General features: G+C 41.1%; 1 protein-coding gene across 1 annotated transcript in view; it reads left to right on the top strand.

The window, feature by feature from the left end:
• The window catches only part of ARFGEF2 (ADP ribosylation factor guanine nucleotide exchange factor 2), a 100702-nt gene extending 76264 nt beyond the window's left edge, over positions 1-24438 (top strand). The window contains exons 28-39 of the mRNA XM_036244308.1: positions 125-285; positions 1442-1572; positions 1720-1849; positions 6543-6678; positions 7750-7888; positions 7994-8048; positions 9718-9832; positions 13250-13380; positions 17646-17814; positions 19141-19279; positions 20881-20998; positions 21521-24438. Of these exons, the coding sequence (XP_036100201.1) occupies positions 125-285; positions 1442-1572; positions 1720-1849; positions 6543-6678; positions 7750-7888; positions 7994-8048; positions 9718-9832; positions 13250-13380; positions 17646-17814; positions 19141-19279; positions 20881-20998; positions 21521-21697 (1601 nt within the window). The 3' untranslated portion in view covers positions 21698-24438. The remainder of the gene's footprint in view (positions 1-124; positions 286-1441; positions 1573-1719; positions 1850-6542; positions 6679-7749; positions 7889-7993; positions 8049-9717; positions 9833-13249; positions 13381-17645; positions 17815-19140; positions 19280-20880; positions 20999-21520) is intronic.
• Positions 24439-24943: the final 505 nt, after the last annotated feature.

Below are 24943 nucleotides of genomic sequence, written 5' to 3'. Positions count from 1 at the left end.
ACTAACATGCTTTTCTTAGATTTTCACAAAAGAAATGCTCTCTGGGTGTATGTGGGTGGGTGTGTCTGTCTAATCCCCATTTCTAAATCCTGGTCTTATATTTTTTTATCTTTTGTCTCCCCAGCAACTATTTTCCAGCACCATTTCCCTGCGGCCATTGACTCCTTCCAGGACGCTGTGAAGTGCTTGTCGGAGTTCGCCTGCAACGCTGCTTTCCCCGACACCAGCATGGAAGCCATCCGGCTCATCCGCTTCTGTGCGAAATACGTCTCCGAGAGGCCGCGGGTACATTCCTCCTGTCCTCGCTCAGAGCGCTGAGGGGACGGAGTCGTGGGGCCAGAACCCTTGCTCCTGGCAAAGAACTTTCCATGGGGGGTAGGAGGATGGGGAGGTTACACTTTTGCTGTATTTTATATGTATGAGATTATTTTATTTAACTGAACTTTTATATGGAATCCTACAAATTATTTTGTAGATAATAGTAGTTTAGTCTTTGAAAAGCTGAAGGAGCTAGACCTTTCTATTTGAAAGAAAATAAATCTCCCTTTTAGGAAATGACTTTATGCCATTATGGCTGAGAAGTCACAATGAAAAATCAGTCACCTTTTGTTTTCTCCTGAAAATGTTTGGGGATTTTCTATTATATCTCACCTATCTAAGGAGGCCTGCTTGGTTTAAATGACAGTCTCAAAACACTGAAATTGGGTGGAAGCAAGCACAGCTGAACTGTGGTGGCCTGTACAGATCTCTTCTTAAGCATTCTTTACAGAACTAAGATGATATATTTGGTCCTCACAACAGTGCATTAAGATAAGATGGTAATGAGAGCCACTATTGACTGAGCACTTACTATATGTCAGGTTCCATTCTGGGTACTGTCTCTGTGTTGATTTATGTCATCCCCACAGACCTATTAGGTGGGTAGTTTATCCCCATTGTGCAGTTATGTTAACTGAAGCACAGAAAGAAATTGCCTAATGTAAAATAACCAAAGTTCATAACTTCCATCATAACAGACAATACCACTTCAACAGTGGTTACAGAGCAGAGGGCCCAAAATCCCAGAGATGGGGCTTCACATCCAGACTGGAAAGACTGTCAGCTCTTAACTGCACGGCCTTGAGCAGCTTACTTAACCTCACAGTGCCTCAGTTGATTCATTTGTAAAATGGGGCCATTATTTCTCCCTGCTTCTTGGAATTGTGACAGTTGTTAAACCTTACATGGCGCCTTCACAGTCCCTGGCCCAGCGCAAGCACTCAGTAATAGTAGCTGCTGCTGCTACTGTTTAAGTAGTACTTTAAATACTATAGTAACATTCTAGAAAGACCTAAGAGATTGAAGCATCCCTTACTAAATGGATGTTTTTAGAAGAGGACGTGTGGGGCCTGCCTTCCTTTTGTTTGCATAGTCTGCATCTGAGAGGTGACTTTCATTGTAGGTGCTACAGGAATACACAAGTGACGATATGAATGTGGCTCCTGGTGACAGAGTCTGGGTCCGAGGCTGGTTCCCCATCCTATTTGAGCTCTCCTGCATCATCAATAGGTGCAAGCTAGATGTGCGGACAAGGTAACTGTGTCCCAGGGTGGTGCCCTTCCTGTCACTGAATGAGCCTCAATCATCTGCTCACCTGACCCCATGCTCTCTCACTCTCTTCTCTACTGTTCTCTTCCCCCTCCCCATTCCCTCTTCTGCACCTGGTTTTGTTTCCTCCAGAGGACTCACAGTCATGTTCGAGATCATGAAGAGCTACGGCCACACATTTGAAAAGCATTGGTGGCAGGACCTGTTCAGAATTGTGTTCAGGATTTTTGACAATATGAAACTCCCAGAGCAACAGTCAGAGGTAGGTGATGACTAAAGCCCTTCCCTGGGTGAGATGGGAGCCAAGCCTCTCGGGCCTCTGTCTGCCGCTGGGAGTTGTGTCCTCCTCTATACGGAAGTCTTGAATACTGAGCCACTTGAAGTATGTTTTAAAAATGGAAACATCCTTGTGGCACTCTTCTACCAATATCAGCTAGTACAAGAAACCCCCCCTGTCTGAGGACGAGTGAGAGGAAACTAATCACCACACTCTGCCCACCCTCAGGCATTGTACCTGTCAGATCATCAGGGCACCTGACTGGTCCTGTTTGGTTCCTATCAGCTTCTGAACAGTCAGTGAAGTGGAGTGACTCTGGTCCTTTCAAAAACACATTGAAAGGGTTTTTAATGAAGATGCAGTCAGATGGTGTCAGCAAATATGAGGCCTGTTTTTTTTGTTTGTTTGTTTGTTTTTTATCCTCACCCGAGGACATTTTTCCATTTTTTGTTCAGGTAGAGTGGGAGGGAGAGAGGGGAACAGAGAGAGAGAAACATCGATGTATTCGAGTGGCTGCCACCCGCACGACCAACCAGGGCCGGGGACAAACTGCAACCGAAGTACATGCCCTTAGCGGGAACCGAACCCGGGTCTCTCCAGACCGCAGGCCGACACTCTAACCGCTGAGCCAAACTGGCCAGGGCATGAGGCCTGTTTTTAAAGGATGCGTGATGCTTCTAGTTGTCTTGGTTATTTCTTCCCTGGAGGGAGCATTCTAGCTCAAGATTTTAAGATGGGAGAGTAACTTTTTAATTTTTTTTAGGAATATCATTCCCACCCTCCCTGTTGTATAAAAGGAACATATGCTTAATATGGAAAATTAGAAATATATAAAAATACATCATTTACCATTCAGAAATTAGAATGAATGTTTTGGGAAATTTTCCTCCTCCTTTTACATGGATTAAATATTGTAGAGGTCAGAGTATAGCTACACTTTTCTAATTTTATTTTAAAGTAATTAAAATTTTTGTTCATTATAAAATTGGAAAACAGAAACAGAAAAACTATAAACACCCACAGTTCGAAACTTCTACAGGTAACCACTGTTTACCCCCCTTCAGATGTGTGTGTGTGTGTATCACACACCTCTTTTTTTACAAAAATGAAATCCCATCACACTTACTGTGAACGCGAACCGCTTTTTAACTTAATGCATGAGTGTGTTTCTACAACCGTAACTTGTCTTCCACGGCGTTTTTAAGGATTGCAAAACATTCCTACTGTGGATATTTCACAGTTTTTCTTTTTTTAGATAGCTCTGAAATGAATGTTTTTACAGGTACACTTTTGCTTGTGCCTTTTTTCATTTAGGAGAAGTAGTCTGTTGGGTTTGGGGCTTGCACATTACTGAGGCTTTTGGTACAAACTTCTGTGTTGACCTCCATATACACTTCTGCCAGCAATGCATGTGAGTTCTGCTTCCTCAAACCCACTCCAGCTCTTCATAGTTTAATATATTTAGTCATTAATTTGAGAGGCCAAGGTATCACATTAAAAAAGTTAAATTGCACCCTGGCTGGTTTAGCTCAGTGGTTAGAGCGTTGGCCCGCGGACCAGAGAGTCCCAGGTTTGGTTCCCGCTAAGGGCACATACCTCAGTTGCAGTTTGTCCCTGGCCCCGGTTGGGTCTTGTGGGTGGCAACCACTCAATGTGTCTCTCTCACATCAGTGTTTCTCTCTCTCTCTCTTGTCCTCCCTGTCTCCCTTCTGCTTTATCTGAAGATAAATGCAAAAATGTCCTCGGGTGAGGATTTTAAAAAAGTTGCTAATAAGGTTGTACATTTTCCTTCATGTCGTTGATCATTTGTGTTTCTTCTTCTTTTTTTTAATCCTCACCCGAAGACATTTTTTCAAATATCCTGAGATAGAGTGGGGATGGGGGTGGGGAGAGAGAGAAACATCGATGTAGAGAGACACACCAACTGGCTTCCCCCTGCACGACCCTGACCAGGGCCGGAGATGAACTGCATCCGAGGTACATGTTCTTAACTGGACTTGAACCCATGATACTTTGGTCCACAGGCTGACTCTCCAACCACTGAGCCAACCCGGCCAGGGCTGGTTCTTCTGTGAATTGCCTTTTCATATCCTTAACCCATCTATTGGGTTATTCATCTTTTTCTTATTGACTTAGAATTTTTTAATATAAAAATAACATATCATACCTTTACATAAATTATAGATGATTTTGTCCACTTTGTTATTCTCATTTACTTTGGGGGAAATTTCAGCTTTTAAGTAACCAAATCTGTCAATTTTTTCCATAATGGTTTTTTTTTTTTTTTATCCTCACCTGAGGACATTTTTCCATTTTTTGTTCAGGTAGAGTAGGAGGGAGAGAGAGGAACAGAGAGAGAGAAACATCGATGTGAAAGGAACACATCGAGTGGCTGCCACCCGCACAACCGACTAGGGCCGGGGACAAACTGCAACCGAGGTACGTGCCCTTAGCAGGAAACCGAACCCGGGTCTCTCAGGACCGCAGGCCGACGCTCTAACCGCTGAGCCAAACCGGCCAGGGCTTCCATAATGGTTTTCACTTGGAATCACGGTTAGCACTCCTTTTCTTTTCCTTTTTCATGGTTATATAAATCTATATATTTCTTTTGATAATTTTATGCCATTGTTTTTCACCTTTATTGAGATATAATTGACACACAACACTGTATAAGTTTAGGAGTACTGACAGTATAATGACTTGACTTACATATATTTTGAAATGATCACCACAGCCCAACTGGTATGTCTCAGGGATTGGGCATCTACCCACACACCAAGAGGTCACTGGTTCAGTTCCAGGTCAGGGTACATTGCCCAGGTTGTGGGCCTGATCTCCAGTGGGATGGCGCGCGGGAGGCGGCCAATGTTCTCTGTCATCGATGTTTCTCTCTCTCCCTCTCCCTTCCTCTCTCTCTAAAAAAATCAATAAAGATAAAAAATAAAAATAAATGATCACCGCAAACAGTTAACATCCATCATCTCATATAGACGCGAATATAGAATACACCAGTGTTACCTATAATCATCATTTTGTATGTGTATTATATCCCCAATTCTTATTTGTCTTATAACTAGAAGTTTGTACCTTTTGACCCCCTTCATTGAATTTCTCTACTCCCCCCACCTCTGGTAACCATAAATCTGATTTTTTTTTTTTTTTAATCCTCATCTGAGGACATTTTTGCATTTATCCTCAGACAGGGAGAGAGGTAGGAAGAGAGAGAGAGAAACATGGATGTGAGAGAGACCCAACTGAGGTATGTACCCTTAGCAGAAACCGATCCCAGGACTCTCTGGTCCATGGGCCGACGCTCTAACCTCTGAGCCAAACCACTCAGGGCTGATTTTTTTCTACAAGTTTGGTTTTTTTGGATTTTTTAAAGCTCCACTTAAAGATAAGATCATACAGTATTTGTCTGACTTATTTTATTTAGCATAATGCCCTCAAGGTCCCTTCATATTATCACAAATGGCAGGATTTCTTTTTTTTTTTATGGCTGAATAGTATTCCATTGTGTATATATACCACATTTTCTTTATCGGTCATCTGTTGGTGGATGCTTAGGTTGTTTTTGTGTCTTGGCTATTGTAAATAATGATGCTATAAACATAAGGGTATAGATATTTCTTTAATGTAATGTTTTTGTTTCTTTTGGATATATATGCAAAAGTAGAATTTATTAGATCATATGGTAGTTCTATTTGTAATTTTTTGAGGAACCTCTATACTGTTTTCTATAGAGGCTGTACCAGTTTACAGTCCCATCATCAGTACACAAGTGTTTTGTTTTCTCCACATTCTCTCTAGCATTTATCTTTTTTTTTAAAAATGTTATTATTTTTTTAGAGAGAAAGGAATGGAGAGAGAGAGAGGGAGAGAAACATCGATTGGCTGCCTCCTGCATGTTCCCCACCAGCAGTGAGCCCGAAACCTGGGCATGTGCCCTGACGAGGAATGGAACTGGGACCACTCAATTCATGGGATTACACCACTGAGCCACACCGGCTGGGCTCTCTTGTCTTTTTTTTTTTTTTTTTAATCTTCACCCGAGGACGTTTTCCCATTTTTTTGTTCAGATAGAGTAGGAGGGAGAGAGAGGAAGAGAGAGAGAAACATCGATATGAAAGGGACACACCGAGTGGCTACCCCCCGCATGACCCACCCAGGGCCAGGGACAAACTGCAACCGAGGCACGTGCCCTTAGCGGGAACCGAACCCGGTCTGTCTGGACCGCAGGCCGACGCTCTAACCGCTGAGCCAAACCAGCCAGGGCTATTCATTCATTTTTAATATTTAAATTTTTTATGTATGGCCTGAGTATTTAGCATAACCTCATACTCATTTTTTCAAAATCATTAAAACTTTTTGTAAGTAACATTGTGAATGACTATTTAATGTTCTGTCATATGGATGTACTCAGTTTAATTGCCACATTGCTGGACATTAGTTTGTATCTGTGTTTATAGTGTGTAAATACCAGTGTGATAAACATAACCTTCACTCATAAATCTTTATTTCTGTAGGGTTTATTCCTAGAAGTAGGATTACTGCATCAGTGGATATGATCGTCTGCAAGACTATTGACACACACTGCCAAATTGCTTTCCAGAACAGTTTGCCAATACTGTATGGGATAGAGTGGCCTTTAAACATTATCTTTTTACTCTTTTTCCAGAAATCTGAGTGGATGACAACAACTTGCAATCATGCACTTTATGCTATTTGTGATGTATTTACCCAGTTTTATGAAGCTTTGAATGAAGTTCTTCTTTCTGATGTATTTGCACAGTTGCAGTGGTGTGTAAAACAAGGTACTGTATGTCTCTAGGCATCATTTATCTTGACATGGCCCTTTGTGAGAGATTAATTTTTTCCATATATAAAAGCATGAGTATAATGCCAGGCAGTACAATGTATCATTTAATTGGTGAAAATGTGTATTTTTAAAATTTAATTGGAATATAAAAACAATCTCCTAACCAAGTTCGTTTATAAAATATTTCTTTAAGGTGGGATGTAGTTATTTTTATATTTTAAAAGATCTACCTTTTTGTATATTATATTATTCTTTCTAATGTATATGTTTGAAATTTTCTATAATAAAATGTTTTTAAAACGGATTATGGAAATCAAGATCAATAGCATCATCAGTGGACATTTTTTGTTTGAATACTTATGTGTTTATTTTAGCGTGTATTAGGAAAAGTACCCATGTAGCACATTAGACCTGTATGCATTAGATAGTTTCGGCTTATTAAGATGAGACTTGCCCGGCTGAAGTGGCTCAATTGGTTGAGCGTCATCCTAGGCACTGGAAGGTTGCTGGTTCGATTCCCAGTCAGGGAGCCTACAGAAGGCAACCAACTGATGTTTCTCTCTTACATTGATGTTTTTCTCTCTCCCTTCCTCTCTCTAAGCATGTCCTTGGGTGGATTTTTTAAAAAAGAGAATTTAGTTAAGTTTTTCAAGAAGTGACTCAGTTCTAAAATAAATGACAAAGCAGTTGATACTGATATGGCAAAAATTGGAGAAGTAGAGTTTGAGTGACTAAATCTTTAGAAACCCTGCTCTGATATTTTTCATCTTCTTTTGCCATTTCTTATACAAGAAGCCAGTTAATTAGATAGCAAAATGTTGACCTTCTCCCAGTCGCTAGCAGTAAAGCTATGATAAATAATTTTTCCTCTTTATAGCCCATGTGAACTATAAAATTTTCAATACTGCCTGTAACAATGCTTCATTAATTAAAAGCTTATAAACCCACCAGTGGCATAGTGTCCACCTCACAATAAGAGTCCACCTCACAATAAGAAGCATCAGTGATCTGGTTGGAATCAAAATGGCAGTTGAAGTTTAATGATATATATTGCTTTATTTTGCAGATAATGAGCAATTGGCTCGATCAGGTACAAATTGCTTAGAAAACTTAGTAATATCCAATGGAGAGAAATTCAGTCCTGATGTCTGGGATAAAACATGCAGTTGTATGATGGATATTTTCAAAACGACCATCCCACACGTGTAAGTTAATGTGAATGGCATTATTTGTTTCTGTGTTAAGTGAGTGTCTTAAAGCCCTGGGTTGCCTTTCAAGTGATCATTTTCCTTCTATTGCATTTTCTCCAGTTTGCTGACATGGAGGCCTGTAGGAATGGAAGAAGACTCATCAGAAAAACATTTGGTAAGATTTCTTTTTGGTTCTCTTTTCTCTGATAATCACTTTATAGTAAAAAATTTAGCAGCCCTCTCCCTGGCCAGTTTGGTTCAGCGGTTGGAGCATTGGCCTGCGTTCCAGAGAAACCTGGGTTCGGTTCTCGCTAAGGCCATGTCCCTCAGTTGCAGTTTGTCCCTGGCCCTGGTTGGGTCGTGCAGGTGGCAGCCACTCGATGTGTCCCTTTCACATCGATATCTCTCTCTCTCTCTCTCTCTCTCTCTCTCTTCCTCTCTCTTCCTCCCACTCTATCTGAACAAAAAATGGAAAAATGTCCTCGGGTGAGGATAAAAAAAAAATTTTAGCAGCCCAGCATGGCCAGTGTGGCTCAGTGGTTGAGCGTCAACTCAAACCCCAAGAGGTTGCTGGTTCGATTCCCAGTCAGGGCACATGCCCAGGTTGTGGGCCCAGTCCCCAGTGAGGGACATGCAAGAGGTGGCCAGTCGATATTCTCTCTCATCTATGTTTCTATCTCTCTCTCCCCTTCCTCTCTCTCTCTAAAAATCAGTAAATAAAAATAAAATCATTATTTAAAAAAAAAAAAAATTTAGCATCCCAGAGAGTTGTGCTTTCCTGATGGGAAGTGAGTAAAAAAGGTTATAAGATCTAAAAACGATGTATGTTCACTAACACAGTTTTTAGGAAGTACAGAAAAATATTAAAATAAGTCAACTAAATAAAAACCACAAAACATTTCTAGTTTTTTCTTTAAGTGACTGACTGCACACATATAACCCATATGTTTGAAATTTGGGCTCACTTGGCACATAATGTATTACTTAACATTGAGCATTGCTTCATATTCTTAAATATTCTCTGAGAAAAGCTTCACATTATTATAATTTATTTAGTGAATTCTTCCTTGTTGGACAGGTCAGTTCTGGTACTTCACTGTTATAAATAATACTTTGGTGTAAGTATCCATATTTATTATCCTCCTAAATAAAGAGTGCTTTCCTCTCCACCATAAAATAGTCGTCGTTTTTTGTGTGCAGCCACATAAAGTTCTAATTCAAGTTTTACCTTAAAATACTTTGGTTTACAAGGGTTTTTTGTTTTGTTTTGTTGTTCTTAATCTTCTCCTGAGGATATTTTTCCTTTGATTTTTTTTTTTTTTTTTTTTAAAGATGGGAGGGAAGGAGGGTGAGAGAGTGAAACATCAATGTGAGAGACACTCATGTATTGGCTGCCTCCTGCATGACCCCAACTGGAGCCGGGGATCAAACCTGCAACACAGATATGTGCCTGGACTGGGAATTGAACCTGAGACCCTTCCGTGCATGGGCCAACACTCTTGCCACTGAGCCACTCCAGCCAGGGCGCACTAGTTTATTTTTTAACTTGATCTTATTAAAAAGTGGTCACACTTATTGTTAAATATTATGTTGAGAAATGCCGTCTAAATTGGAATAAGAAAATACGAAGTTTTAATGAAGTGAAGAAATAATTGAAATTCGTAATCTCTGCTGTGCAGCCTCTGAAAAGGGCACCATTAAGCATATGCAGTATAATCGTACTTCAAGCTGAACAGGACACAGCCCAAGTTGGGCTCCAGTGTTAGACAGGCACCGCTCTCCCCAGGCACTGAGCTGTGGTTGAAGAGAAGTGAACACTGTGTTTCTCTCTGGTTTACTGCTAGGATGTGGACCTGGACCGCCAGTCTTTAAGCAGCATAGATAAAAATGCCTCTGAGAGAGGCCAGAGCCAACTCTCCAACCCCACTGACGAGAGCTGGAAAGGTCGACCATATGCAAGTAAGGCCACTATTAAAATTTTCATTTATTTTAAATAGGTAACATGTTTGCATAATTTAGATATTCAGAAGCCTTTTTTCTACACTGTGCCTCAGTCTGCCAGCCCCCTTCCCTGTCTGGCAACCAGTGTCACCAGTTTCTTGTGTACCTTTCCAGAGACATTTGTTCATATGCAAGAAATGCATATGAATGTTATACACACACACACAAAAAATATATATACATATATGAGTTCTCCTTTTTGTGCAAATTACAGAATACTGTGTGTGTTGTTTTTTTTTTACTTAGTATATTTTAGGACTTATTTAAAATCAGTACCTAAAGAGCTTTCACATTCTTTTATACCAGCAATTTTCAACTGGTGTGCTGCACGAACTTTAAAACATGCAATACCTGACTGTTTAGTCAAGGGCACTGACCTCTTTTCCCTTAGACTGTCAAATTTAAAAAATGACAGCAACCAATACAACAGTAGTCATCTGGTATGAGTGAATCAAAATTAAACCTATTTTTTTGTCAGATTGGTAAAAAATATATTTTTGGTGTGCAGCAGAATTGTAGTAATTAGCTTATGTGTGCCATGAGATGAAAAGATTAAAAATTGCTGTTTTATATTATTGTATATTATTCCAGGCTGTAGAGATACTGTTCATTTGCTGAACTGGGTCCCTACCAATGGACATTTATATTATTCCCACTTTTTTTTCTAATCAGTACTGCACGAATCACCTAATTCGTGTGTCATTTGTGAGTTTATCTGTACAATAAATTCTTAGTAATTGGATTGTTGGGTTAACAGATAAGTGCATTTGCCATTTTGACAGATAATTCCAGGTTGCTGCCCATTAAGGTTCTACCTGTTTACATGATCTTCGGGAAAATCTAAGTGACAGTTGGTATATTTGAAATCATTTTAATTTGCAAGTTTCTAATTATGAATAATACTGAGCTATTTTTAATGTGTTTAAGAACCACTTCTATTTTCTTTTCTATGAACTATCTGTTCATATCTTTGCTCCTTTTGTATTGATTGTTGCTCTTTTTTTATCGGTTTGTGGGAGCTCTTTATATGTTAGAGATCCTTTTCTAGATATTAGTTTCAAATTACTTTTACCAATTTGTGTCTTAATGTTGCTTATGGTGTTTTTACACCTGTCATTAAAAAAAAAAGAAAAAAGGTTTACCAGTTGCTATGAGCCAGGCACTGTACAGTGTGTTTCTTGTGTGTGACTTCATGTAATCTTTACCCTAACCCTCTAAGGTGGTATTGTTTTACATTTGAGTGGCCTGGCACTCAGACTGATGGCATGACCTGCAATATGTAGTAGAGTTCTGATTCAGGCACACTTTGGCTCACTGAGAAATCAGAACTGTTCTGCTGTGAGTCTGTTCTTTTTAAAGTTGTGTGTCCCATTGTTTTTCTTTATAACAGACCCACCCTTTTCTCGACATGCCAGGCTGCGGTGTTAACGTTGCCATTAACTTCTTTTTTTTTTTTTTTATCCTCATTTGAGGACATTTTTCCTTTTTTTTTTAATCCTTACCCGAGGATATTTTTCCATATTTTGTACAGATAGAGTGGGAGGGGGAGAGAGAGAGAGAAACATCAACGTGAAGGGACACATCGAGTGGCTGCCACCCGCACGACCAACCAGGGCCGGGGACAAACTGCAACCGAAGTACGTGCCCTTAGCGGGAACCGAACCCGGGTCTCTCCGGACCTTAGGCCAACACTCTAACCACTGAGCCAAACCGGCCAGGGCCATTTTTCCATTTTTTGTGTTCAGGTAGAGTGGGAGGGAGAGAGAGGAACAGAGAGAGAGAGAGAGAGAAACATCGACGTGAAAGGAACACATCGAGTGGCTGCCACCCGCACAACCGACCAGGGCCGGGGACAAACTGCAACTGAGGTACGTGCCCCTAGCGGGAACCGAACCCGGGTCTCTCAGGACCGCAGGCTGACGCTCTAACCGCTGAGCCAAACCGGCCAGGGCTGCCATTAACTTCTGAAGCAGCACATCAGACAGGCATGTGTGTGCTCGTTATCTTTTGAAGGCATACAAACAAATCCCCCTTGAGATGCATTAAGAAGGTACCATGCTGGAGACTGATGCAGTGTAACCAGTAACTGACAGCCAGTCTCCCCAGTGTCCATGAGAGCAGGAGCACTGTTGCCTCATCAGCTCCAGGTAAAGGCCTGGCTCGCGTGTAGAGAGCAAGAGTAGAGCCTCTCAGTGTTGCACACACGTATACTCTGAGAGATGCCTGAGACTTGACACCCTGCCATCCCTCCAAGGAACAGTGTTTGTTTCTCCCAGTCTCCCATCTCAGCCTCCCTTCTGGGCTTCAGCTCAGCGAGTAGAGCAGCAGGCAGAGTCTCTTACACCACTTACATTGTTCTCTTTCCTTGTTTTTATTTTTGGTTGATGAAGGCATAATTGAATTGGTGTAAGTTACAACATTGCAACTCCACTGTATTCTTTTTTAATTAAAGTGAATTCTGCATGGAAATCTTACATAATTTCATAGCCACTTTCAAAAACTTGAAGATGACCCGTCCTCTTTGTTGGCCATCACTAAATGCTTCATTTAATGTTTTCCACATTCTGACTCTGTAACAATAAATTGAATAAGAAATCTCTACTTTTACTATAGTCGAATCAACCAGCACCTATGTAGTGCTTGACATGGGCTGCCCCAGAGCCCAGGGACTGAGAAGAAAAGATAGATGGAGCACTAGTCAGAGTCTAGTCAGTAGGCAGAAGCCACAGCAGTAATTTGAACAGGGAAAATTCTACATAAAGAATTGTTAAGTAGTCAAAGATAGCTAACCATTAAAAGGGGTAGAAGAGAACTCTTCAGGGATCCAAAAGTAGAAAATGCAGAAAGTAGTCCTGCCTCTAAAGCAGACAGAAAGAGGTCTAGAACTAAGAACTTACATGAGCCCTTCAGGACTGAGATGCAGACCTCTTGGGACAGTCTGGCCGCCACAAGAACCTGTGGCCTCCTGTGTCCAGGGCACAGTCCTGAGCTGCTCTTTAGGAATGACCCATTGAGTGACTGGAGGATACTGGACTTTCATAGTTGACTCCTCTTCTTCTTCAGGTCTTTGATCAATTATCACATTTTCAGAGAGACCTTTCCTGACCAGTTGTTTAAACTTGCAACCCCACCCTGATGCCATCCCTACCTATCCCCACCTCTACCTTACGTCTTCCTCACTTGACATACTCCGTCATACACTTAAATATCTTGTTTATTGTCTGTCTCTGCCATGGGAGCAGGGATTTTTGTCCAGCTTATTCATTGTTAGGCCACATTGTTAAGAACATGCCTGGCACATAGTAGGAACCCAGTGAATATTTTTCCAGTACTGGCTGAATCATTATTAGGGTTAATCTTTATCATCTAATATAGATCAGAAACTGTTTGCCAGCCTCCTCATCAAGTGTGTGGTCCAGTTGGAATTGATACAGGCCATTGACAACATCGTGTTCTACCCAGCAACAAGCAAAAAGGAAGATGCAGAGCATATGGTTGCTGCCCAGGTAATAAGAGCAGGCCTCAAGAAGGCCTTCCTTGTCCATGGGGAGATTGTGCAGATGAAGTGGTGTGCTGGATCCAGCCAGCTCATACTGGCTCGCAGGTGCCCATAATGCTTGTCTTTTCCCAAACCCGTGTTCAGCGTCATATTGGTAGCTTCCAGTTGGCCATGATAATACTGTTTACACCAGAGAAATCAGCAAATACTAAAAATCAGGACTTCTTTTTTTTCATTCCCCGGAGATTCAATTTACCAGCATACCACTGCTCAGATGCCACCCCTGCACCTTGAATGTTATTAATCATGGGGACTACTTCTTATAATTGATATATAGCTTAACCACAGATAACTGAGAGGGAACTATATGTGGATAACAATACCAGTTATTCCTTGTGAAAGTTCACGTTTTGCTTTATATATACACAGTCTTTTGTGTACACAGTATTCTTGGAAATAGAGAATTAAGTGTCCAAAATATGGACAGTAACCTTACACCATGGGTTTCAAACTCAAGTGCTTCAGGGGCTGGCAGACCCTGTGAGTGCACGTGGGCGGGACTGTGACTGAGAGGTCCGGCCGGTCAGAGCCGAAACCACCTCCCAGCTCCAGTGGTGTGTTGCTGTAGGGGAGTCAAGTCATGATGGTCTGACAGGTTTTCTCTCTTTTTTTTTTTTATCCTCTCCCAAGGACATTTTTCCATTTTTTGTTCAGATAGAGTGGGAGGGGGAGAGAGAGAGAGAGAGAAACATCGACGCGAAAGGGACACATCGAGGAGTTGCCACCCACATGACCCAACCAGGGCCGGGACAAACTGCAACCGAGGTACACGCCTTTAGCGGGAACCGAACCCCGGTCTCTCTGGACCACAGGCCAACGCTCCAACAGCTGAGCCAAACCGGCCAGGGTGGTCTTACAGTTTTTCAAGAGGAAAGAATCAAGGTGTTTTCATATAGGAAATCACCTAATTAAGTGCTATAATTAATGATGAACAAAACATCTGTGGGATGGATCCAGCTCACAGGCTTTTTTATATATATATATATATATATTTTTTTTTTATCCTTACCCGAGGATATTTTTCCATTTTTTGTACAGATAGAGTGGGAGGGAGAGAGAGAGAGAAACATTGACGTGAAGGGACACATCGAGTGGCTGCCACCCACACGACCAACCAGGGCCGGGGACAAACTGCAACCGAAGTACGTGCCCTTAGCAGGAACCGAACCCAGGTCTCTCTGGACCGCAGGCCGACGCTCTAACCGCTGAGCCAAACTGGCCAGGGCTCACAGGCTTTTTAAAAAAAATTTTTTCTTTATTGATTTTTAGAGAGAGAGGAAGGGAGAGGGAGAGATTGATTGAAACATCGATGAGAGAGAACATTGATTGGCCGTCTCCTGTGTGCCCCCAACTGGGGGATCAGGCCCACAACCTGGACATGTGCCCTGACTGGGAATCAAACCTGCGACCTCTTGGTGCATGCTCAACCAATGGGCCACACTGGCCAGCCCACCCACCCCCCAATGGTTTTAGTATATTCAAAAAATTGTGCAAACATCACATCACCGTGGTCTAATTCCAGAATATTTTTGTCACTGCAAAAGGGAATGCCCTGACCATTAGCAGTTACTTCCCATTCGCTCCCAGCCCCAGCCCTTGGTAACCACTAATCAAACCGACTTTCTGTCTCTATGGATTTGCCTAGTCTGGATATTTCATATTAATGGAATCGTATAATATGTGAGCTTTGGTGTCTAGCTTCTTTAACTTAGCGTAGTATTTTTTAGTTTCATCTAGGTTGTAGCCTGTATTAGTACTTCATTATTTTTAAATATGACTGAATAATGTTCCATTGTGTGACTATACCACATTTTGTTTGTCCATCAATTGATAGATGTTTGGGTTGTTTTCATTGTCTGGCTATTATGAATAATTCTGCTGTGAACATTTGTATATAAGTTTTCATGTGGACATATGTTTTTAATTCTCCTGAGTACATATCTAGGAGTGGAACTGCTGGATCGTATGGTAACTCTGGAGTTTACCTTTTTGAGGAATTGACAGACTATTTCCAAAGCAGCTGCGCTATTCAGTAGTGTATGAGGCTTCAGTTTCTTCACATCCTTACTACTGGTTACTATCTTTTTAAAATAATTATTATTATGGTCATCCCCATGGGTGTGAAGTGGTATCATTATGGTTTTGATTTTCATTTCCCTGATGATACTGAGCAACTTTTGTAAAACTTCTTGGCCTTTTCTATATTTTTGGAGAAAGGTCTATTCAAAATCTTTGCCCACTTCTAAATTGGGTTATCTTGTTGTTGTTAATCCTCACCAGGAGATATTTTTCCATTGATTGTTTTTTTTTTTAGATAGAGTGGAAGGTGTGTGTGAGAGAGAGAGCTAGACATTGATTTGAGAAAGACACGGTGATTGGTTGCCTCCCGCACAACTCCATCTGGGGCTGGGGATCAAATCTGCAACCCGGGTACATGCCCTTGACTGGGAATTGAACCCTTTACCCTTCAGTCTGTGGGCTGATGCTCTAACCTCTGAGCCAGATTGGCCAGGACTTTATCTTTTTATTATTGAATTATGAGTTTTTATATATTCTGGATACTAGGCCCTTATCAGACATACGTTTGCAACTATTTTCTCCCATTCTGTGCATTGCCTTTGTAATTTCTTGATGGTGTCCTTTGAAGCACAAAAGTTTTTAATTTTAATAAAAAAGTCCAAGTTACTATTTTCTTTAGGCACTTACTCTTTTAGTGTTCTATCTATAAAGCCTAATTCAAGGTCAAGATTTAGACCTATGTTTTCTCTTAAAAGTTTTATCATTTTAGTTCCTACATTTAGGTCTCTGATCCAGTTTTGAGTTTATTTTTCTATATGATGGGAGATGGGGAGTTTACCTTTATCCTTTTGCACTTGGATATCCAGTTGTCCCAGCACCATTTGTTACAAAGACTGTTTTTCCCCAGTGAATTATTCTGGCACCCACTTTGGAAATTACTTGATCATAAATATAAGGATTTATTTCTGGACTCTCAGTTCTGTTCCATGGATCTTTATGTCTGTCTTTATGCCAATTTCCACACTGATTCCTGCAGCTTTTTATTAAGTTTTGAAATTGGGAAATATGAGTGTTTCAACTTTGTGCTGCCTCTTTTTTTTTTTTTTTTATGAGTTTATTTGAGCCAAACTGATGACATTGCCAGGAAGCAAGATCTCCAGTGCTCCTTTTTTTTTTTTTTTTTTTTAATTCTTACCTGAGGATATTTTTCCATTTTTGTTCAGATAAAGTGGGAGGGAGGGAGAAACATCGACATGAGAGGGACACATCTATAGTTGCCTCCCGCAGTACCCCAACCAGGGCTGGTGATGAACCGCAACTGAGGTACGTGCCCTTGACAGGAATCGAACCTGTGACGCATTGGTCTACAGGCCGAAGCTCTAACTGCTGAGCCAAACTGGCCAGGGCTCCAGTGCTCTTCTTTTTTCAAGATATTTTGGCTACTCTGTGTCACTTCCATATGAGTTTTAGGCTCAGCTTGTCAATTTCTGCATGGAATTCAACTGGAATTTTAATAAGGATTGTGTTGACTCTGTAGATCAATTTGGAGAGTATTGCAAATTCTGCCCCTTTGGTCCTTTTATAACCTCTGACTTATAAGGAGGATGGGGTCCATTTTCAGAGGCTCAGAAATGTAAAGCCCCTGATTACACCTCACATTTTAGGCATCGTCTTCAATAAATATTTCTAGCATTTCATACATGTTTTTATAAGTTTTTTTCTTCACATTTGAAAACATAGTTGTTGAAATGAAGTTCATTGATCACCGGATGAAGCTTAAAGATTTCAGTTGGGCTTCGCTTAGTAATTCTATTTTTCAGCAAGTATGTTTTGAGACTTTCTGTCACATATATTATAGTTTGATTTTGTCATTTTCCAATTCTTTATAAATTAAAAGAGGACAATGCAATCCTATAGTGAACTAATTAGAGAAATTTGCACTTCTGTTCATGCCATGAAGTCAGTACTGACAAAACTGAAACTTTGACCGGCAAAGCCTGCCATCATGCAAGAGCTCAGTACACTCTCTCCAGCCAAGGAGCAGTCTAAATGGAAAATAGTTCAGAGTGTTGAGAAACGAAGTCCATATTACACAGAGGATGACTTTTGGAGAGTTACGTCTGCCTTTATCTGGTATTACAATGTCCAAACCATTCCATCTTCTTTACTTTGCTCCTATCTTCTCCTCTCTAGCAAGACACGCTGGATGCGGACATCCACATAGAGACAGAGGATCGGGGCATGTATAAGTGCATGTCTTCCCAGCACCTCTTCAAGCTGTTGGACTGCTTGCAGGAGTCCCATTCATTCTCAAAAGCCTTCAACTCCAATTACGAACAGCGGACTGTCCTGTGGCGAGCAGGTAAGGACATACAGCAGATAGGACAGGTGGCCTCAGTGGTCTGTATCCTAAAACCATAAAGCCTTTGGGAGATTCCTGATATTGTAAACATCCTGAAATAACTTACAGGTATTTTCATGCTTGAGGGAGAAGGGAAACATTGGATAGATTTTATGCCAGGACCAGGAGTATTGCCTGGCACGTGAGAGATTCTAAGCTTTTGATGGAAAAACAAATTGAAAGAGAATTGAATTGATGTAACAAGTCAAAATTTAAAAAGTTGGGGACTGAGACAGGAACAGCTTTGGGAATTCAAAGGCGAGAGGGAGTGGAATCTGAAGGGTGGAAAATGGAGTTTGGGAAGGGTGGAGAGAAAATGAGGGCGGAAGGAAAACTAGAGATAGGAGAGCCTGGGACAGCAAGGTTCCCAGGTATGGAGAGAAGGTAGAGGGAAGATTTGCTCCGATGAGTTTGATCAGCAGACTCCTCAGGCACTCAGAGCCTGCAAGGCGTCAGGAGAAGAGGCTGGAACCTTGGGAAGGTCTCATCCTGCGGGGCTGCCAGCTTTCAGGAGATGGGGAGAAAATGCAGTGATACAGAAACTGCTGGTATTTGCTTTACAGGTGAAAAAAATTGAGGCTTAGATTAAGAAATTTGCCTGGCTGGTGTGGCTCAGTGGTTGAGCTGATATTGACCCATGCCCCAAGAGGTCGCTGGTTTGATTCCTGGTCAGGGCACACGTGTCAGGGCCCGATCCCCAGTGGGGGGCATGCAGGAGACAGCCAATCAATGTTCTCTATCAACAATGTTTCTATCTCTTTCTCCCTTTCCCTTCCTTTCTAAAATCAATTTTAAAAGTTTTTTTAAAAGAATATGAGCTGTTTGGGTACTTTTTATTTTTTTTATTTTTTTAGTTTTTTGGTACATGCCCCTAGCGGGAACCGAACCCAGGACTCTGGTCCACAGGCCAATATCCAACTGCTGAGCCAAACCGACCAGGGCTGTTTGGGTACTTTTTTTTTTCATCCTCACCCAAGGACACTCTTCCATATTTTGTTCAGATAGAATGGGAGGGAGAGAGAGAAACATCAATGTGAAAGGGACACGTCGAGTGGTTGCCACCTGCACAACCCAACCAGGGCCGGGGACAAACTGCAACCGAGGTACGTGCCCTTAGCGGGAACCGAACCCGGGTCTCTCTGGACCGCAGGCCAACGCTCTAACCGCTGAGCCAAACTGGCCAGGGTTGTTTGGGTTATTTTTAAAGTAACTAGATTAGGTTCCCAGAGATTTTTCAGCATTAACCTAGAAGTGTACACAATTTCAGTAACTATCTGATCTCTCTAGGTTTTAAGGGAAAGTCTAAACCCAATCTGCTCAAACAAGAAACCAGCAGCCTGGCCTGTTGTCTGAGGATCCTGTTTCGAATGTATGTTGATGAGAACCGCAGGGATTCCTGGGAAGAAATACAGCAGCGACTTTTAAAGTAAGAAAATTGGTTTCTGATTAAATTTCTTATATGTAATACACAAAATACATCACAACAATACTATAAATTGATAAGGCTCACTCTCCAGCACTGCTGGTGGGGAGTGTATTGACAGGATCTTTCTGGAAATCAGGTGGTGTTATATGTGGGGAGTGTATTGCCAGGATCTTTCTGGAAATCAGGTGGTGTTATATATCAGGGGCCTAAACTGTTCACTGTCTTTGAGTCAGTTACAGAATCTATCCAAGGAAATATCTAAAAAATGGGAACCAGGATTCCCACATGTAATACTGATTGCTGGCTTACTTATAAAGAGAAAATATTTAAAACAGTTCAACTATGAAATTAAATTATAATATAAGATAGAATACTAATATGCAGCCATTAAAATTTGTTTTTGTGGGGGTTTTTTGCATTCATCTTTAGATAGAGCGGGAGGGAGAGAGGGAGGAAGAAAGAGAGAGAAACATCGATGTAAGAGACACATTGGCTGCCACCCACACGACCCCATCCAGGGCCGGGGACGAACTGCAACCGAGGTATATGCCCTTAGCAGGAACCGAACCCAGGACACCCGGGTCTGTGAGCCGACTTTTTTTTTTTTTAATCCTTACCCGAGGACCTTTTTTTGCATTTATCTTTAGATAGAGAGGGAGGAAGAGAGAGAGAGAAACATCGACGTGAGAGAGACACACCTAGTGGCTGCCACCCACAGGACCCCAACTGGAGCCGGGGACAGACTGCCACTGAGGTATATGCCCTTAGTGGGAACCGAACCTGGGACTCTCTGGTCTGCAGGCCAACGCTCTAACCGCTGAGCCAAACCGTCCAGGGCTGCGGGCTGACTTTCTAACCACTGAACCAAACTGGCCAGGGCTTAAATTTGTTTTTAAAATTTGGATTCCTTAATGGAGAAATCAGTAAGTTTCACTACAAAAATTCCTATGTGTATTTAGGATTTTCAGCAGTTTTCTTTTTTGTTGTTAGTTTTTTAAATCATAGACACAAAAGCTGGAAGGAGATATGCCAAAATATTTCCATGTGTCCTTTGGGATGATAGAATTATGGGTATCTCTGCACTTTTCCATTGTCTTACAATGAGAATATATGACGAGCAAGTCATAAACTGAAAAAAGAAAGGGGTTACCAATACTCATTTCAACTTAAATGAACCTAAAAGAGAATTACCTACAAGTCGTGTAAAGTTTCTCTAAAGGAGATACATAAATGATAAGTTTTTAGCATAACATATGTACAATATTAGCAATTGTGTAAGATATGAGGAGAGAAAGGTAGATTATAGTTAACTGTAACTTTGGATAATTCTCACTGATTGAGCCCCAGCTATGTGCCAGGTTTGAGCTCAGCTAACATTTAATTTACTTAATTTAATCTTCACAACAGCCTCTTGAGTTTGGTACAGTTATAAATCCCCATTTTACAGCTGAGGAAACTGAGTCTCAGTGATTGGCTCAAGATGGCACAGCCAGAGCAGGTGCTCAATAAATACTCGTTGCAAGAATAAAGCATTCGCCACTCCCATAGAATGTGAGCTGTTGCTCTTTTGTTCCATGTGTCCCCATCTCTGATTCTTCCAGCGTGTGCAGTGAAGCTCTTGCCTATTTCATCACCGTGAATTCTGAAAGCCATCGGGAGGCCTGGACAAGTCTCCTGCTGTTACTTCTAACAAAAACCCTCAAAATAAACGATGAAAAGGTATGTTGTTTCTGCTAGGACATAGGTTTGGGTTGGCTTTTACTCAGAGTTCAAGGTAACTATTTTCTCAAGTCTTCCAAGGACGATTACATAGCTAGCACCATTCTAGATGCAATGGAGATAAGTTAGTTCATTACAGACAATGGATGCCTTAGGTTATTGAGGCTTTTGCTCTCAAAGAACCCCGGCTGAGAAAGGCTGAAGTTGAAACCATGCATGTTGCTGTTAAACAGCTATGGTGGTTTTCAGTGTGGCTGTGTTGGAAGAGAGGGTTGGTATTGGGTAGCATTGGTTTAGAACTGGGAACTTGCTTTACTAAAATTAAAGTTGACTTTGGTAGCAAGGTAATCCCTAGATAATTTGTGTTTGGAATTAAATATAATGAAAAGAAATTTTAATTGGCAAATTTTTTGCACCAACTTTCTAATAGCAAGAAGTTCCAGGGTGCAATGAATACTTTTGAAAAACTAGTGGCAAAAAGTAGTTCTGTGTCTAATTTTCTCTCCTTCTCTCCCACTCAAGTTTAAAGCACATGCTTCAAAGTACTACCCCTACTTGTGTGAAATTATGCAGTTTGACCTGATTCCTGAGCTCCGAGCAGTTCTGCGGAAGTTCTTTCTACGGATAGGTGTTGTGTATAAGATATGGATTCCAGAAGAGCTGTCCCAGGTGCCAGGGTCCCTGTCACCAATGTGGTAGCCTTGGCCCCTGTGGGCCACTGCTGCTGCATGCAGCACATTCACCATGCCACCTCTGCCTGGCACATCTGAAGGGCAGATCACAGAAACGAGGAGTCGGCGTCTTGGAGCTCAGAGTGGTCTGGATAAAGATGGCCTCTACCCGGGTCCCTTCAGCGTCCCTGAATCAGGCGTGTGGTGTTTTCATTGAACTGTCACATACCCAGTTCACATAGCAGGTGGGGAGTCTTCCATCCCTGTCATTCCATTTCATTGATTGAACTGTCTGTCAGACACATGCTGTCATTTTCTAGGAACGTCCTGTGATTGGCTGGAGAAGTTTCGTCAGAGGAAGCCTCTCTCCTTGAAAATACTGAACATAGCTGTATCGGTTCGTGGTTATTAGAGTCTGTTAATAAAATTTCTTGTAACGGCTGAGTGCCACCTGAACTCTGCTGGGTTTCTGTTGTCGTTTGAGTGTGTTAGAGAAGTTCGGGTGTCTCGTCATTGTGAGTCGGCTGCAGTTACATTAGTTTGGGGAAAGGGAGGGGACAAAGGAGGTTTTTTTTCCTGTTAATGTCTGAGTGATTTTTTTATGTATTTTACAAAAATAGATTATTGAAGATTTGATTGAAAGCAGAGTTTAGTAATTAAGTTAGAAGTAGGAGCTTGCAAGGTTAAAGAAAACAGAGTGCCTCCTGACTCTCCGTTGGAGTAAGGTGGGAGGAAAGTCTGTGGGGAAGGTGAGCATGTAATGAAGACGACTAGCTTCCTTGCAGTAAGTATTTGTGGTGGAAGGGTATTAAATTAAAATTCCCAGAATACATTGTCTGTCTCATACACTCTGAAATCTAATATATGAAAATGAAGTAGTAATTTAACAGAGTTAATTTATATTTGAGTAAAACTTTTATTTTTACCTCAGAATAGTGAGTGCACCGATTGTGAGTACCCCTGCTCTGCAGTCCCCACGAAAGGGCCCTCCAGAAGAGGCCAGTGGCTGTGCGTGTCGAGGAGACAGGGTTGCTCTTGAGCCTCCTCAGGCTCGAGCCAGAGTGGACCTGCTGCTGGGGGCGGCACAGCTGCTGTGGCCTTGGCAGGAGGGCGTGCCCAGTGCCTCTGTGAATTTGAGCCCAGGAGCTGAATCCTTTGGACAGTTAGATTCTGAGGCCCTTTTTCTGTTCGTGATGGTGCAATATTCTTAGCTGCAATAGAACTGAATTCTGATGTACCTTATGTAAAAGTGGGCAGCATACAGGTACCGCCCAAAGCCTGCGAGCAGTACATTTGGAAACTTAATTTATTCTGAGTCCGTGAGAAAGAGAACACACTTCACTCTCCGCCCTCTCACCCGCTGCTCACCTGGAGCAGCGTCAGCGTTAGGAAAAGTGTTCCACAGAGTTATTAAGACCTTCAGACTTCTGCCTACGCCCTTTAGTCCTGTGAATTGGGTTGTATTGATGTCAACTCTGGTGCCTTAGAAGTTAGTAAGTTGGGAACCTATCTATAAAATCAAATATTTTTTCTTTATAGAGAAGGATTTCTGGTGCTTTTGTTTATTAAGAAGCCCATTTCTTAAACGTTTTGTTTCTAACAACCTTGAGAAAAGTTTGATTTGGGCCAGCAGTACTCTGTCTACTTTTTCTTTCCCCAAAAGTGTTTTCATTTTCTTTACCAAAGAAAAAAAAGCAGGTTTATGTTTTTATGTTATTTACATACATTTAAGAGGAGCTTTATAACTTAGGAAGGGATAGTGGGAGAGTATTTTAATGTGAATGGAAAACGTTAGCACATTTGACTGACATGTCTTGAATCCATTCCATCTTGGAACTGCAACCTGGAAACTTTTTTCCAAGACTTACTCACAACCTCAGCAAGTCGGTCATCTCCGTCGACATTTGTACGAAAGGTACAGATGGGGAACACGCATGTTCATTCGTTTTCTGTACAGCTGCATCTCTGATTGGGAATCTTCCTTTCTTTCTGAGATTGTCATGTGACTTTCCTTCTTGGAAGGTGACTGCAAGACTTTTCCAATATATTCCTGCCTTCTCTTTAATTTTTGCCTCCTTTTGCAGAGTAAAAAATGGCATAGTACATTTTGTTACATGCTGAAACATTCAGGTTTCCATTTCTTTTTAACTTTGTCTTTTAAACAATTCAATTTTCTAAAAGAGGCATTTGAACTGTACCAGCATGGACTTTCAAAACTGGATGTAAAACCGTTAAGGGTAATTATTCTTGTCGGTGACCGTGACCTACAGAGGAAATCCCTTACCTCCAGTAATAAGCCATTCAGCCTAAATTCCACTTTGTGAGTAGATCTGTTCTGTCTCATGGTGAACGTGGCTGCTGCCACTCAAACACTAGTGAAAAGGGTGTGTGTGTGACTCAGCAGCACTGGACCAGGACACCATTAACGAAGTTAAGGAGAAGAGGGAAGTGTTTCCAAGGCCTTATTTCTTTCCCAGAATGCTTTAAGTGTTGATTACATGTGCTGGGTCTCTAGAGAAGTTTTTTATTTGTTACAATTCTGCTGCTTTAAGCAATTTTGTTTTTCTTCATTGTCCTTTATGGAATCACCAGCTTTGTGGTATCTTAACAACAAACAGATGGGAAATTTTATTTCAAATATGCATCTTTAGAATCAAACACTTTTTCCCTGATATTCCTTGCATACAACCAAAGAATAAACGTTATGGAAGTTGTATAATAATACCTGAAAACAACATATTTCTATGACAGGTGACTTTTGTACAAAATACAAAAAAAAACACCTGGACTTTTTTGTTGTTCTTTTGTGATTATAGCTACACATTTAGTGGTCTTTAATGGTTATTAAAGGAACCTGTTGAAAAATAGGACTATGACCATCTATCTCATTCAAATGTTTGTTGTTAGGATACAAATGCATATTGGTTTAAACTGAAGCTGGATTGTCAATACTGCATTTTTGAATTCTGTTTCTATATTTGTGTGAAGGTAAACATAGCTTGAATTCACATGAAATCCTGGAATTTTGCTATCAGCAGCTTTATAGTTTGGGAAACAAGGAAATCAAAGCTGCATATTTAAAAGAATGAATATATCTGGAAATCCTTGCTGTCAAAAAAAAAGACACTCATCAAAGGTATCATTTTTCTCAGTGTTCTAACTTTTAAAAATTTTTATCTGCATATTTGCATCAAATATTTCTTTATGTGCAAAATGTATGTTTTACCTCCTTAAAATGCCTAACGTTAATAGCTACTTTTGTTTAATCTATACA

This window comes from Molossus molossus, unplaced genomic scaffold (genome assembly GCF_014108415.1).
Source record: "Molossus molossus isolate mMolMol1 unplaced genomic scaffold, mMolMol1.p scaffold_m16_p_6, whole genome shotgun sequence".
NCBI classification, from domain to species: domain Eukaryota; kingdom Metazoa; phylum Chordata; class Mammalia; order Chiroptera; family Molossidae; genus Molossus; species Molossus molossus.
The sequence above is the reverse complement of the archived record's forward strand: the minus strand, read 5'-3'. Positions and strand labels throughout refer to the sequence as shown.